This window comes from Terrapene carolina, unplaced genomic scaffold (assembly GCF_002925995.2).
Source record: "Terrapene carolina triunguis isolate 2854851 unplaced genomic scaffold, T_m_triunguis-2.0 Scaffold395, whole genome shotgun sequence".
In the NCBI taxonomy this organism is placed as follows: domain Eukaryota; kingdom Metazoa; phylum Chordata; order Testudines; family Emydidae; genus Terrapene; species Terrapene triunguis.
The window spans coordinates 1109601-1125980 of NW_020664746.1; the positions used below are offsets into that span (position 1 = coordinate 1109601).

At 49.6% G+C, this 16380-nt stretch overlaps 1 protein-coding gene across 7 annotated transcripts in view; it reads left to right on the forward strand.

Moving 5' to 3' along the window:
- Window positions 1-387: 387 nt before the first annotated feature.
- The window catches only part of ABLIM3 (actin binding LIM protein family member 3), a 105276-nt gene continuing 89283 nt past the window's right edge, over window positions 388-16380 (forward strand). For 6 of the 7 annotated variants that reach the window (XM_029912946.1, XM_029912947.1, XM_029912948.1 and 3 more), the window contains exon 1: window positions 669-1036. In XM_029912946.1, the coding sequence (XP_029768806.1) occupies window positions 1024-1036 (13 nt within the window). In that variant the 5' untranslated portion in view covers window positions 669-1023. Of the gene's footprint in view, window positions 490-668; window positions 1037-16380 lie in introns of those variants that run through there. The other variant, XM_026658044.2, reaches the window with a different exon arrangement.

Consider the following 16380-nt stretch of genomic DNA (forward strand, 5'->3'; position numbering starts at 1 on the left):
AAATGGGAAAAAATGCTTAAAAATAAACACTGATATTCTCCATGGAAATGATAAACAAATACAAATCCTATTCTGCCAAGCCTACTGAAGAAGAAACTTTAAGGGTCTCCCAGTCAGCCCCCCCGGCTGTAAATATGGTGGGACCGTGATGATAGGGAAAGGTGGAAGTTGGAGAACCCATCGGATGAGTGAGGGGGAGGGATTTGCAAAATTGCAAATGGATACACCTGCCTGCTTGCCTGCTTCCTTCACTTTGCAAAGTCGATGCATTGCATGCAACAAGCACCGGCGCATTTCAGCCAGCAGAGGGCAGCCCGAACAGCCCCTTCGCCACCAGCAAGATCAAGCCAAGCAAACCCTGCCCAATGTGGCTAATTTCCTCTCTCTCTTCTCTTCCTTTTCATCACAATTTGCAGCCTCAACCCCAGCCCTGCCCTCCTCCAGCTGCACTTGAAAGAGGCTTCTGCTGACAAACTTGCCTGAGAGGAGGTGAGCGCTAGGTGGGGTTCCCCTCGGATAGATTCAATAGCTATATGATAACTGGGGTGGGGGGCGAGCAAGCTCTGTGCAGGTCCCCCTCCCCTTTCTGTGGTCCACACCCCCCTGAGCTGTAAGAAGCGCTTTAGCTGGAATTGGTCTGCATTGCATGACAGCCCCCTCCATAGAAGTCAGCCCTGAGCAGGAGTCAGTCAGCTGCCTCTGTGTGCTGCTTCACACGGCGGATCTGTTGCTGGGAGGAGAGCGAGAGACGGAGGAACACCCTGCCCTGGTTTATTCTCAGGCTCCCTGCTTCTTTTTATCCCCACCCCTGACTTGATGATCTGCCTGCTCAAAATTAAGAGCAAAGGCAGGAGCCTGGGGAGAAAATAGCGTGGGACGCAGGAGACACCTGGGCATGAATTAGATGGCAATCACAGGGAAATATTTTTCCTAGGAAGAAAAGGAAAAACCCCACTCCTATAAAAGAGAAAGGATTGACAGAGCAGCTTTGTTGAATGAGAAGGACAGAGCAGGACCCGCAGCATGAGCACTAGCAGTAAGTACAGCTCTTCCTTTGCTATGGGAACAGGGGCTTATTTTGCATGGGGTCAGGCTGAGAGGAATAGGAAGGAAAATGTCACATCAGGGTGGACTATCCTAGTGGGGGGGGGTCTTCCTTTTTGATGGCCTGCAAGACAAGGAGTGATTTTCTTAGGCTTTCTTTGTTATGACTAATGTGCTCAAGCCCCATGTCCACCTCCTTTAAAGACTTTTTGGACAGCAGTGCATGGAATATATTGTCTACATGCAACATGGTTTGAAAGATCTGTGCAGTCACACACACACACTGATGTGCAATAGACTTGCTTGTACCACCACCTATGTATAAATAGACCTGGATCTGATAGGTGGGCAGAGTTTGATCAGAATGAAGAGCGATCCAGGAATGATGTCCCCTCCCTTATCCAGGTTAGTGGGTATCTATTGTATGTGTGTGAGACACAGACACACGCTACGTATGAATTGCTAAATGAGCAGAGCACAGCTAGCTAATGTGCTGCATGAGATCACTACAGGCACATACTGCCAGTCTGGATGGTTCAGATTTCAGAGTCTTGAGGGATTAATGGGTGCTTGCAAGTTATCTATTTCTCTTCTCTTTTATTGTTGTTGTTATTATCTAGCTTGTTAGCAGAACTTTGGCCAATACCCTTAATAAATGCACCCAAGCCAGCCAGTACCCAAATCAATCAATGCAAAATACCATCTGAGGGTTGGTCTGCTGGTCTCCCCCCTGGTTGATTTTTAGTTCTAAAGGTTATGTGCGTGAAGAACTGAACTCCCACTGACAGAGAACGGCAGCTCAGTGACTTGTATGCTCCATCACAGTCCTGGGCCTGCCAGTCCTGGGTTTCTCAATACCGGGGGGTGGAGTAGCTCCAAGGCAAAGTGCGAGGAAAAATTCCTTGGCAAGCTCCAGCCGACAGAACAGGTGATCCCAGATTTGTTGGACTGTGTCATAGACAAGTAAACTTTCCAGGTGCCCTCTGTGGGAGCCACACCTCACCTGGAACATGGGCTGCCTACATGTTATGGGGGGGGAGAGAGATTGGAATGCTCACAGAGGAGACAATAGGGATCAAATCCTTCCTCAGACACTGGGTAGATGTACTCACCCTCTGTCTCTTGCTAGTTGATAAACTCCAGGGCTGGTGAATAAATGGTCTGGAGAGATGGGGATTGTACTTCTTTGCTTGCTGGATTTCGGGGATTAGGGTGATCAGCTGAGAACACAAAGGGGCTGGATTCAGGCAGGAGAGACTGGGAAAGGATTTTTGCCCTGAAAAGATTGTTGACAAATGCATAATAATTCCTCCTGATTATTTACTTCCAGCTTTTAGCCACCAGCTTGGGTGCTGATAATCACTGTTTGTGGAACCAGCATTTCTTAAAGATCCAATTGCGCCACTAAGCTCCCACGTGTGCAGAGGGGCCAGTCAAACCCAAATAGCAGAATTAGCCTGTTGGCGACTGGTGAGAGAAATGTGCCATATGAGAGGCAGCATGATCAAGTGACTAGAGCAGGGGACCAGGAGTCAGGAGCCTGGGAGTATTCCTGATTCTGCCACTGACCTTCTGTGTGACCTTGGGCACATCACCTTGCTGTGCCTCAGTTTCCCCATTTGCAGGATGAAGCTGGGATAATGACACTCTTTGTAAATTGCTTTGTGATCATTGGATGAAAGGGGCTTATGTGGTTGTGTTATTATCTGGCTGTTAATGTGATATAATTATTATGGTTAATGAAAGTTTGGAAATGTAATTCTTTTCTATCCTCACCAAAGGATTATGAGCCCCTGAACTGGGCACAAAAGAGTTCTACAAGCCTATCTACTTAGTGCATCCATTGCCTCAGTGCTGCTGTTTCTTATGGTAGCACTGAGAGGCCCACACCAGGATCAGGCCCCTGCTGTGCTGTGCCAGGCGCTGCACACAAAGGAAGAGACCATCTCTTCCCCAAAGAGCCTACAGTCTGCTATGAACCTCACAACTAGCCTGTGTACACATGAGTCCATTATCGGGGTGTGTACAGGGCTGGAAGTGACAGGGATGTGTGGGGAAGAAGACAACTTGTGTACCACTAAATCTGTTAGTTTAAGAGGTGTGAGGAGAGGGCAGAAAAGAAGGGACATTCCCCTTGGTAAATACTTCCTGTCTAAGCTCTGGGGGTGTTGAATACTGCATGCCTGGGAGGGGAGTAATACAGCAAACAATACCACTCCTTAGGCTACTGCATAACCCAGCCATGTGGATACTGACCATTGCTTGAGCTTCCATCAAATTTCACAATCCCGCAGGGGAGAAAAGGAACCTGGCCCTGGTGTCTTCCCTCCCTTCTCAGCTTAGCCCTTAAGATGGGGCGGGCAAACTTTTTGGCCTGAGGGCCGCATCGGGTTTCCAAAATTGTACGGAGGGCCAGTTAGCGGAGGCGCCTCCTCCCCAAACAGCCAGGCATGGCCTGGCCCCGCCCCCATCCGATCCCTCCTGCTTCTTGGTCCCTGATGGGGGGGCGGGACTCCTGCTCCATCCAACCACCCCTTCTCCCTGTCCCCTGCCCACCTCCAGAATCCCTGCCCCTGACTGCCCCCCGCCGCCCCATCCAACCCCCCCTTCCTTCCTGACTGCCCCCCTGGGGACCCCTGCCCCTGACTGCCCCCTGCTTCCCGATCCAACCCCTCCTCTCATTCCTGACTGCCCGCCCCCCGAGACACCTGCCCCATCCAACCACCCCTTCTCCCTGTCCCCTGACCGCCTTCGGAACCCCCCACTGCCCGATTCAACCCCTCCTCTAATTCCTGACTGCCTCCAGAACCCCTGCCCCTGACTGCCCCCCACCGCCCCATCAACCCCCCCTCTCCTTCCTGACTGACCATGTAGAAGTACTCCCAAAGTGTTTCCAGTGCCTGTTGGCCTGAAGGGAAGAGCCAGGATTTGGCGTCAGAGCTGGGTCACTCCCAGAGCAGTGCATGGTAATAGAACCCAAGTCTTGCACGGGGCAGTGCAGCACACCCCTAGCCTAGGGAGTCAGAGCAGGATCAGGAGCCAAATGGGGTCTCTCTGATGAGGCAGGACACTGCGATATCTCTAACTCATTGTCCTCTTTCAAAACCGTCCTCATAACTCTCCTTTGCCATGAGGCCAACAAAAAACTTGACAATGGTCACGCTGCTGGTGTGCTGAGACCACTGCCTACCGTGCTGACCAATATTGTCTCGCGTTTCCTTGTACTCCCCTGTCTGTCGGTATCTATCTATTGTCTTGTACTTAGATTGGAAGCTGTTTGGGGAGGGACTGTCTTTGTTCTGTGTTTGTACAGCGCCTAGCACGGTGTGGCCTGGTCCATGACGGGCTCCTGGGTGCTACAGAGAATACAAATAATAATAGATCACTCCATGCAGCCCAAACATGGGGCCAGCCCAGAACCTCAGCTGGTGAAAATCAGCATAGCTCCATTGACTTCAGTGAAACTACGGCAATTTACACCCATTCGGAAGTGGCCCATGATTTCCTACGACTCCCCCTCCCTCATTTCTAAACCGTGCATTCTAAAAACATTAAGATCCTGCCTGAAACCAACAAGAGGTAGGAAATTCAGAGTTGAGGCCAGCTGCACTCTCCCTAACTCATCCTGTTGTGCATGGCCGTTGTGGGGGTCTCCAGCGAGTTCAGCGCAGGATAGTCCATGCTCCGTCCATACATCTGACCTTGGCCACACGGGTACGTGTCCACACTAACCGCATGGAATTGTACACAGCCTTCTCGAAATGCCAGTCAGTGACGGGGGTGGGGATGGAGGAGTTTCGCCTTGAAATAGAACCTGATTTTAGAGGCACTGTACACCCCACTCTGCCTCCCCCGTCCCACCTCCAAGGGGAAACAGCCCAGCATGGGAAAGCTGCCCTGATATGAAGGACCCAGAGCTCCGTTACAAATGTGACCTGACGCTGGAGGGCAGAGAGAGACGCTGGAGTCAGAGACTGCTGTAACGTGTGGAAAGGGTCTTTGTTCTTTCCTAAGTGGGCTGGGTTCACGGGGGACACACTGAAAGTTCAGAGGGCTGGATCAAAGACTGCAGTGTTAATATTTACATTTGTTCAGCTATTTATACCTCTTACTCTAGCCAGCACCACTAATTGGTTACAAATGGTTTCATAGGGTTATAAATAGGAACATCAATGCCTCTGAGCACTTCTATTGAAGCTGGATCGCTTGATGCAAACTGTTGCCAAAAAGGGCTCACTCGGTGCAGCTTCTAAAATCTCGACAGGTTACGGGCCATAAATGCGTTCCTAGCTTACAGACAGTCTATGCTTACTCCCAGGACTATGTGGGTGGAGGGAAGTCAGCAGGAGACAACCACCCATTCCTGTGGGCAGCCATGCTGGAAAGGCCTCGTCTTTCTGCTGACTGAAGGCCCAAGGTCTAATATTGCCCAGCTCTCCAGGGAATTTAGACACACATTTCCCAGTGAAATTAATGGCAGCTGTGTGTCTAAATCCCTTAGGCAGCTTTGAAAATCTCAGACCGCTTTCAGTGCTTTAAGTTTGTGCTGTGGGCTTGGTTTCCAAAGCCAGTAGCACCTTGGCCATTCCAGGCAGAATACACTTGAGCTGAAATTCTTACAGCTTGTCTTTCAGGCCAGCTCTCTGGGGCCAAGAGACCAGATCCTGGTCCCAGGGAGATCACTGAGAGTTCTGTTACTGACTTCAGTGGAACCAGGGTTTGACCCTTGCAGTTGAATGCAGTAGCACCAGCGGGAAACACACCTTCAGCCTTTTCTGGGGTTCCCAACTAAACAGCGGTGAAGGTGTCTACAGCTCAGTCCCCAACCATCTCTGTACCCTGGTTACTGAGCCTCAAGTGTATTTCAGCCCGGTGAAGTGGTGGCACTGGTGGTGAGAGGACGTAGCCTCATATGACATGGAGATGAAAATGTTGCAATGTCATGCCACAGCTTCCTAGTATGAGTGTTTGTTCCACTTGTGGCAGCTCTGACTTGAGCAGTTAATTCATGACAAAGCACCATTGTGGCCTGTTTCTATTTTGAACAAAGACCCAAGTGAAAATCCTCCTAGAGGAGATTAAACCCAAGCTAACATCCATTAGTGCGTATTGAACCCAGCTTGTGCTCTGAACCTGGATTGCATCAAATACCAGACTCTGTGTGGTTTAGGGGTCAGAGCAAAGATCTAGGAGGGTCTATGCTGGCTGAGCCACTGACTCACAGCATGACCTTGAGCAAATCCTTCAATCTCCTTTTGCCTCAGCCAGCCACTCTGAGAAGGAGCAGTTAAGAGTCGGGGACCTCACTGACACCCAGGTTCTGCCTCTGAGCCAAGCTAATCCAGAGGAACCACATTGCTGCCCCTTCTTCCCCAAACCCACCAGGACTTAGTTCCATCACACAAGGCAGCACCTCAGGAAACCTCACGTGCCATAGGGAAAGGGAAGGTCTTTCAAAGTCCATTGACCTGGCGGACGAATGTGCAGGAGATCAAGTGATGCACCAGGAGAGAGGAAATTCCAAGAAAGAGGGGTGGCATGGGGGAAAGCTGCAAAAGGGGGCATTAAGGAGAGCAGCTTGAGTGGACTGCAGGCAGCAAGAGGTGACAGTAATAATGGGAAAGGAGAGCAGAGATGGAGGCAGATCTATATAGAGCCTTGGAAGTAAAGAACTACCTTTGATCGACACATCTGGTATCTAGCATCCAGACACATACAGAGAACATTCCAGCAGTGAGTTCCATGGCGTGGGGGTATTGAAACTATGGGCAGTCTACACTGGAGTGGGGAGGAGTGATTCCCAGCTCTCACGGATGTACCTGCACTAGCTCTGCTCCAGCTGGCGCCTACAACTAGCAAGGGGGGTGCGGCAGCGCAAGGTGGCATCTTGGGCTGCCCGAGTGTGTATCGGGGCGGGGGGGGGGGGGGGGAAGGCTGGGCAGATGCCTGTGCTACCCGGCCACACTATCTTTGGGTGCTAGTTTGAGCAGAACTAGCGCGGGTACATCCATGTGAGCTGGGAATCGCACCTCCCAGCTCAAATGTCGACACAGTCTGTAGTGTCACAGGAGTCTCCACCCACCTCTATCTCCCATTAGTTAATATGCAACCTAGACTCCTTTCTCACAATCTCCCTGGCAACAAGTAGCCCTCTAACTCCTGCTAGTGCACATTCCAAAAGAGGTGTCTTTTATTAATGTTTTGCACATGGTGCCAGCCCAGGGGATTTTGATCCCAGTCAGCTACTGTCTACCCTCGTGGTCATGTGCAAATTTCCATCCCGTAAGGTTTCACCGCTCTTCTCAAGCTTCCTTCCAAGCCATCTTTCATGGCGGGATGCGTCTCGGAGGGTGGGGAAAACATAAGCCATCTTAACCAGCCTTGAAGAAAGGCCCATGAAAAGCAGGCGGTAAAGTCAATTGCAGCAACTGAATTATTCTGAGTGCCCGACAGGCTCTCACCAAATAAATAGCGAGTTTGCTAATGATAGAGCTGAGATCAGTTTAGCCAGATAATTCTATTTGTGATGCCAGCAGGCTGGGCTAATGATAGATTGTCCTCTTATCAATGGGTAGGCAGCGTGGTGCCTGCCATTTCTCCCTCCGATCCGGCGAGGGAGTGGAAACAAGCCCACCAAGTTCCTGCTAGAGCCTGCAGTCCTATCATGACGGACCCCTAATGAAGTGCTTGGAACATCTAATTAGATATTTTTAGACTAAACTAAATCAGCACCTCACGAGAGAGGGGAAGAGTGCTGCTGGCAGGGCAGCAAACAAGGCAAGATGTGGGGGGGTTGCTTCATGAACAGGTGCAGAGTGTGACGTTGCCACCCCCGCGGGAGGCAGCGTCCTGATGGAATTCTGGTTGCTGCTGCTAATCCAATCCCACCAAGGCAGCGTGCAAGCTGCTCCCTGGCAAGTTGAAGGCATGGCCAGCGCGGAGGATGCAGCAGCAAGGGAGGTGATCTTTGCTTCTTACAATGATGATAACATGGTGAACAAAAGCCAGCCTGTCTGCTTCCACCCTCTCTGCCTTTTGTATTCACCGTTGCACCATAAATCTCTGGAAGTTTTGGAAAGCTTGTAAGTGCTGTGATACACAGCCCCACTGGCTGCACGTTGCTCTCTGGAGAAGGGCTGTCTGAAGAATAACAGTACAGAACTAATCAAATTTCTCTGGGAGCTCAGGCACTGGGGGCCATTACACTTGCTGGTGGTTCGGGTGTTTGACAGGGCATAGTTCATACTGGCATTTTCCCTGTCTGGTCTTGCTCACTTAAAAGCTTCATCAATATCAACCATCCTGCCATTTGTCATGGGTTGGGAAGTGACAAGAAGAGGCAGGGGCATGTGATTGGAAATGAACAAGCGCTAACTGTAGCTGTTGCTTTGTCTGGTGTGTCCTTTCCCTCTCCTCCAGCCACCCTGGCTCCCCTCTGAGCCCTAAGCTGCCCTCATTTTTCTGTTATCCCTATTTTACCCTTCTCCCACTTTGCCAGGCCCATTCTTTTGGTTGGAGAGAATGGGACGGGGCGTCCTATGGGCTCGTAGGGAAAAGTCCCACAGTAGAACTGAATATGGGCCCTTATAGAAAAGTCCTACAGAAATGAATCCAGGCCCGTCTGGAGAAGGCCCACCAGAGAGAATAGGGATTAAATGAATAGGATTCTGCAGTACTGACTCTAAGAAGCAATAGGGAATTAGATGCTGTGAAGGTTTTTGAATCACCCTATAGAGTTCTGTGGTTCCCTGCTAATATCTCAGCCCAGGACAAGAAATGGGGCTCCATGAAGTGCTGCTAAGGGGCAATGGGTTGCCAGGCCAGCCTTATTATTACTAGGGTACATCCTGTTCCTTACTTAGGCAAGTGGGAGACTTGCCTGGGAAAGAGCTTTAATTTGGTCCATTATCATTGGAGAAAATCCTTGTATCTAACTTACACACACACACACCCCCTGCCATGAAGAGCTTACACCAGACAAGATCCAGGACAAGCTTTTCCAAAGAGTATGGTCCTCTGGACTCAGTACCAAAGACTGCACCATTATAAACATGCCGGCAGAATCCCTGACTATGAAAGGCACGTTAGCCGTGCCCTGTGCAGCATTCCCGCCATGTGCGTTTGCAGTTCTTCTGACTCCTCTTTCACTTGGGCTACATGATGTAGGGCTAGGAAACCTTTTGGCCATTTTGATCTAGGTCTCAGGACAGACTTCAGGGCTGGGAGGATGTTTAAAGAGGTTTAGGAACCAATTGGGGTTGGTGGCTTCTTCTCTTTGTTCAGAGGCACTTATTGGCACACGTCAGTTTTCATTGCTGGAATCTCCTGGACGCAGCTGTTCGCAGTGAAGTATGGATTCTGAGAAGAGGGAAGGGGGCAGGCTGGAGGGAGGAGGAGTGGGATTGAGTTTCAAGCCCTGGTCAAGGACTTTCCCATACTGACACTTTTAACCAGGAGGGCAAGAGGAGGATGGGAAGAGAGCATGACACTTGTCTCCGGCCAGTCACCTGTCAGTCAGGAGGCTCTTGTCCAACTCTGATTGCGAGAGGAGCATTGCAATGCAGGCTTTGTCAGCCATCTAGAGCAAAGAGTAGGGTGGAGAAGGCGAGTTTGCTAAGGAAGAGATTTCATTTCTCCCTTCCCCGTGTGACTGGAACTCTGCCTTCCAGATAGGTGGGTGGATCATGATCCAACCATCTGTTCTCAGTGCCCCAGCCTATTCTACGCCATTCGAAATGACAGAATGTACTTCCCCACCATAATAATCCCCCAAGCCTAAGTAGCCATCGCTATGGCTAATGATGGAATTTTTCTGAAGTGCTAGTAGTTTTTCCTTGTCTCTGCGGTGGGCCATGAAGTAATAAACAGATTGTCGTTGCCATGCACTATTCAGAATCTACCCAAGGAATGATGAGGTGAGTGTGGGGAGAGCTGAGATGGGCTGCAGCCTGGCTCCTGCAGCCCTGCCTGGGAGAGTGGGGAAAATGGCTCAAGCAGAGGCCCCGTGGTAGGGTGTAGCTGCTGGGCTTTCAGACAGAGAGATGCTAAATGGCGAGTCACATGCAGGCACCGTCATTCAGCCTATTTCACTGATGGAGCTCGGACACTCCCTTTTAACTGAGTGCTGGGGGGGGGGGGGAAATGGGGTAAAAAAATACAGTTGCAGTTTCTTGACGAAACAAAAAAAAATTGGTCGCTTTGAGTTGGAACGAAATGTTTCGAACGTTGACTCAAAACAACGCTGTGAAATGAAACGGCAAATCGAGTCGCCCTTTCCTTGAGGAAACATCATTCTGGTTTGACCTTTTTGTAATGGTTCCCTTTGACGTTTTGGAGACTTTTGTATGGGGGTTGGGGGAAGTTTCAGCTGAAACATGTCAAAATGCCTTTTTCAGCGAATTTACTATTGGCCAAAAAGAAGAACCAATCACCCATCTCTGTTCTTACCAGACCCTGGGAGTACGTCCCGATCCGTCGGAGCCCCCAGGTAAAGCCTGTTAGAAGGGAACGTGTGACACACTGGTCTCCCCCAGGGCGCTGTGATCAGGTGGGGATCCTGCAGAAGAATTATGCTGCCAGACTGAGCTGTTCTCCAGCAGCTGCTGAGCCTCCGTTGAGCCACTGGGTGATGTGACAGAGCTTTAGTGAAATACTGTTGTTTGGTATTCTCTAGAGCTGGGCTGCTCTGTGTAGCCAATTCCCACCCTCTCCCGTAGGTGAGTCTGACCAATTAATCCTCTCCTTCCCCAAAAGCAGAAGACCATGTCTGAATCCTGCGCCTGCTCCCCGCTGCTGTTGGGGGCTTGGATCTTTCTGCCTGGTGCAGTGAGAAGATGGCTGGAAGAGCTAGCAGCAACCTCCTATACAGACCAGGAAGCATTTGTCATCCCAAAGCCTCCTGCACTCAGAGCATGTCCAGGGGGATAGACCTGCTGTGTAGTTTAGTTGGAGTGGAGATCTCTTGTCTGGGGCTTGGACCCTCACACTGCAGTTCTTTCATGGGAGGATCACTGAGCTCCTAGATTTACAGAGTTGAAGGACAGATGAGACCATTTGATCATTTAGCCTAACTTCCTGCATAACACAGGCCATAGAATTTAAGGAAAGTTACCCCTGCATTGCAGTTGGCAAAGAGCATCCTGTCTTGATTTGAAGGCATCAGGAGATGGGAATCCACCACTTCTATTTCTAGTTTGTTCCAATAGCTGATCACCCTCACTGTTTTAAAAAAAAAAAAAAAAAAATTAACAGACTCCAAGTGCTCTCAACACTGCTTCTGTCACAGGAACTCCCTGCCAGGCAGTGCTCCAGGTAACGGTGTAATCTCTTCCCTTCCCTCATGGCAGCTGTTGTCTGCTCTACATTTTCTCTCTCCTAGTATCAAAGCAGCCCCTCGTGGGAAAGAGCGCAGACTTCCTTAGTTTCTCTCATGGATTCTATTTGGCCTCTCTACCAATATGACAACACCCATAGAATTCCAGACTGCTCCCCTTTCTCTCCTTCTAGTATCTCCACGCTTTGGGAGTGGGAGGGAGTGTGGGGTTGTCCTTTCATATTTCATTACTAGCTATCAGCTTTGGCGTCCTTAGAGAATGAAGAAGGTAGGGCAAAATGAGATGAGTTCTTTTTAGTCTCTTACGTGCTATAAATATTCAGGTCACAAAAGTGTCCTCTGAAAGTGATGTGATCTGGTTGGGGCTCTTCTAGAACTGAGCTCGTTTCCAGACATGCCCAACTTTTGATAATGTGATAGGCTGGAAAAGAACTCCTGCACGTCCTGACAGTGACACTGTGTCATCACATTAGCACACGGCAGGACACCTATCAGGTTATGCATGGTGTAATCCCAACCAGGAACAGCTGAGGCATCCTTCCTGTGGCTAGGTCAGCTTGCAAACACATAGCTAGCAAAGGGAGACAGATGGATTGCAACAGGGAACCTTCTGCCACCGTAACAGATTTATCAATGTTCCACTAACTTTAATCAATCGATGGTCTAGAAAGCTATTATAGGGAGGGGCCCGTGCAATCCAGGCACAGAGGTTGCTTTGTCATGCACTTCAGTTGTCTTGCTGGACTCTTTTCCTGGTCAGTCATTGAGTAGCTTTATTATTGGGAAGATGACCAGTTCACTTTGGAATAATAGATTGAGGAAAGAGTGAGAAACAGAGAGTGGTGATTTCTCTGAAGCTGGGGAGATGCCTTCATGGTCTGTCTCTTCCTATCTCCAGCTTGTTTTGGTCAGCTTTAGCAACAGGCTATTCAAAATACTCATTCCTCTCAATGACATTCAGAATCCATGCTTCATCCCAAGTAATCTGACTCTTACTTTCTTCTCTCTCATTGTGTGCATTGTGCCATCTTCACTCAGTCTTAATACAGCAGCCAGCATCCTTGAACTCAGACCTTCCTACAGTTCTGGTCCTCCCACAGATGATGTCCCTAGACTAGTGGTCCAGTTTAAAAAACAGGGCATCTCCATTTTATTGGCAGGAGCTTCTGGAGGTCTTTGCTCTGTTCATGGAGGAGATAGGAGTTTGTTCAATGTAATATGACCACCTCCTTGTTCACCCCTTGAGTTGTGACCTGTGGCAATACAGACCATTGAATAGGTTATGGATGTGTAGGCATAACAAATGCAACATAGCTTCTCACTGACGCCGGATAGAATGTCTCTGCAGGATGGGCGCACTTGTGTGTTACACCCCAAAGGATTTACTGGGACTACGACAGACAGAGCTCTTCCCTTCGCTTAGGTGCAGAATGGTGGAAACTAGACCCAAAGCTAAGTGCGGCCAGCTTCCTTTGTTCCTTCCTTGGCTCTGTAGATTAGCAGGATGAGGATTTATGGACTGTTTCCACTGGTCTCATCAACCAGCCCTTGTTTATGGGGACACTGCTACCAAACATCACACCCTAGCCTATTGCATGTGACTTGCATACATTGCCAAGACCCACCATGTGTCCTGGGGAGGAATGGTGAGAGGGCGATTGCAGCTTAGGACTGGTCAGCTCTTCAGTCTGGCACGAGGGGGTGTGAACACATCTGGCCACAGATAAGCAGCTACTGTGAATCCCTGTAAGGACCAGGTAAGATGTATGTTAGCATCTTTGCTGGAGTGGGTTAGGGGAATGGCTTGCATGTCAAGCAGAGGGCTTATCTGGGAATGCTGAGTCCCACCTCTCTCTCGCTATCACAGGCTGGTCACCTGTCTATACGATTAGGTATATAGTGAGCAGGGCCGGCTTTAGGAAGTGCGGGGCCCGATTCTAATACCCGGTGGCGGTCCGGGTCTTCGGCGGCACTTCGGTGGCGGGTCCTTCACTCGCTTCGGGTCTTCCGCGGCACTGACGGACCCGCCGCCGAAGACCCGGACCGCCGCCAGGTAAGTAAAAAAATTAAAAAGGCGCCTCAGTTAGGCGCTCTTCCTTAGGGCGCGGGGCCCGATTCGGGGGAATTGGGGGAATCGGCCTTAAGCCGGCCCTGATAGTGAGGTCTGCTTGTGCTGGGCTATATATACCAAACCCCAGCTCCCCGGAGGATGTTACCAGTCAAAAGCTTTTATGGCATTTTTCAAATAGCCAACAGTGGCAAGAGAAAGAGATGGGTGGGTGGGGTGGATCCCTAATAAGGAAAGAAGAGGAAACTGGGCTGGGAGGTAATGGAAAGACTTCAGGGAAAGGCATGTGAGTGATTACACTGGGGGAATGCTGTCACATAGTGCTGCTGAGCTGTGACTGGGAACCCTATCAAAAGTCCAGCTCTGATATGTGCTAGCTGACATTGCTCAGGAGAGGCGTCGGCTCACCACCAGCCCAGACGGCTTCTGTTAAAAGCACTCTCGCTGCTCCTGCAAGACAAGTTGTCACTTTAAAAATATCTGACTGAACCTTGCTTGGTCTCGCTTCCCCTGGTGCCCTCTGTGACTGTCGCTCCCTGAGCTGCAGGGGAAATCATTAGGCGAGTGTGAGAGAAACTGTTTTCATTTCTCACCCACAAATCCCAGAACGGAGACCCCTCTCTGGCTCCACATACTTACCAGAGAGCTAATGAGGCAAGTTCTCAGCACACAGGTGCAGGGGGAAGCAACCCCTCCACAGACGTGGCCGTTCCCACATGGAACTCGGCGGCTTTTACAGGCGGAATAAGGGCTAAAAGCAAAAACATCCATATAGAATCTGGGTCTTGTGCAGTAATTCTTTGCAGTTTAGGGGCTGTTGGGTTTCCACTGTCTGCCAGTTTGCACTGGCAGAGCTGCAGGACTCAGCTGTTCTGGGGGTTTTGTCGGCTGCTCCGTGCGCTCCTCCACACGTCGATGTTCAGAGGAACGTGGCAAAGCAGCCAAGTCCTGCAGCCCATCAGAGAAGGGCTCCCCATCCATTTGCCTGGTAATTTCCATTTTCTTTTGTATTTTTAAATAGAACATTCCTTCCTGGTACCCAAGAGAAAAGTTCCAGAGCCAGTTTTGCCACTTTGCCCTGATGATCTGTGGTTTAGGCAATCTCACCCTCACTGGTGGAAGATTACAAAGTGCATCTGTCTCCAAACAGCTGCTACGGCTGAGATGACTTAGGCTGAGATTTTTGGGAATTGGGCATTCAAATCCCTTAGGTGACTTGGAGAATCTCCAGATCCTGTAGGCAGCTAGGAAAGTCCAAGCCTGTGCTGTGTGTTCTGCATTTTCGTTTGGTTTGGTTTATTCCCCCTTCTCTTTGAAATTAACAAACGTCTAAAACCTGGGCCCAAACCAAACCTCCCCAGTCACAACCCCTCCAGACTCTGTGTAAGCTGGAATCCAGATCTGAACATTGTGGCTGTCAGGGCACGGTGGCACCTGTAACACGGTATCACACGTGGTGTGGCAGTGACACAATCTATTTCAAGCCACAGGCACCCCTCTCTATATTTGAAATATGATGAAGTTACCATTGAAACACTTGTCAAGTTTTTTTTTTTTTTTTTTTAATCTGTGTGATATTTTACACTTCCATGCAGTGCAGCAGGGACATGTGTGAATTACCATGCGAGTTTATGGGGAGGAGGGGCAGGGATCTTGGGTAATTTCTGCCAAGAGCTCTTTGTCAGCCCGCATTGCAGCAGGTGCAGGTGCCAGAGCTAATGACTGTTAACACACATTGATAGCACCACCCAATCGGGTGATTTTGATGCCGGCTACTCAGCTGGCTACTGTATATTTTATGAACCATTAGAAGAAATACATAGACAACAGCAGGCCTGCAAAATTACCATGGGAACTTACCAGCCCTGGCACAAAATCTACTTGCCAGCCTTGTGCCATGGTTGATAATGAAAAACGGGAAGATATTTCATTTGCCCATTTAAAAAATTGTGCTCCTACTAGGTGAGAAGAATTTGGCAAGGCTGCTATATAGCACAATCTCTTGCATGTTGTAGTGGTAAGGGTCTGTATTGGTGTGTTTTCCAACCTCATCCTTCCCAGGTCCCTGCTTGTGCCCCCCATCAATTAAAACTTTGCAGAGCTGCCTGCCAGAAGCCAGGCGGGCTGAGCCGCGTTTTGTACAGGTTGTTGGGAAGCACTTTCAGCCTCTTCCCAATGCTGGGAACAGAAGTGAGGTCATTGCTAACAGGATTCTTCTGTCAACCTTGCCAGCCCATCAAGTGCAGGTCGTTGTTCCCGCGCTGTCTTTGGCTCGCTTTGTATTTCTTTCCACATCAGTTACCCAAATAATTGGGAGACACGGAGGCTGAACTGGAAAAGAGCTAATGTTACCCAACCGACTGCAGTAAAACACGGGTGTCAGGAATAACACATGCATTAGCCTCTCTTCTAAAAGGATGGTGTTCATTTGCATGCCATTTCCCAGAATGCTCTGAGAGCTGAAAGCTTGGGCTGGGGTCTGAGAACAAACCAAAGCTAGCTTGGAGTGTGCCTGAGGTCTTTTCTATTGAGCTCTTTGCCAAAGAGCATGCTCCCTTTCCGTTATCCTCCATACCCTTGTAAAGGGAGTAGAGTCCGTTACTACCTGCATCTAGCCTTTCCACTAGATTGCTAAGTCCTCTAGTTTCCTGCAAATTTGATTAGCTTTTCAGTTGCAGTTAAGGGGGCTGCTGCTTTTGAGGGTTGTGATCCAGCTCCTGTTGGCTCTTTGGGCTGCAATTTGGAGGGAGAAGTCAGGTTAACAGCTCCAGCCTTTGCTCAAGGCCTTGATCATTAATAAAGCTATGGCCAAGAGGAACATTGAACCAATATCCACTATTAAGGGTAAGTTGTACTGGGCATATTTCAGGCCTGCAACACAGCCCTTCCTCTTTTTCTTCCCTCATTTCCTTGTTTCACCTATTTCTCCTGATTT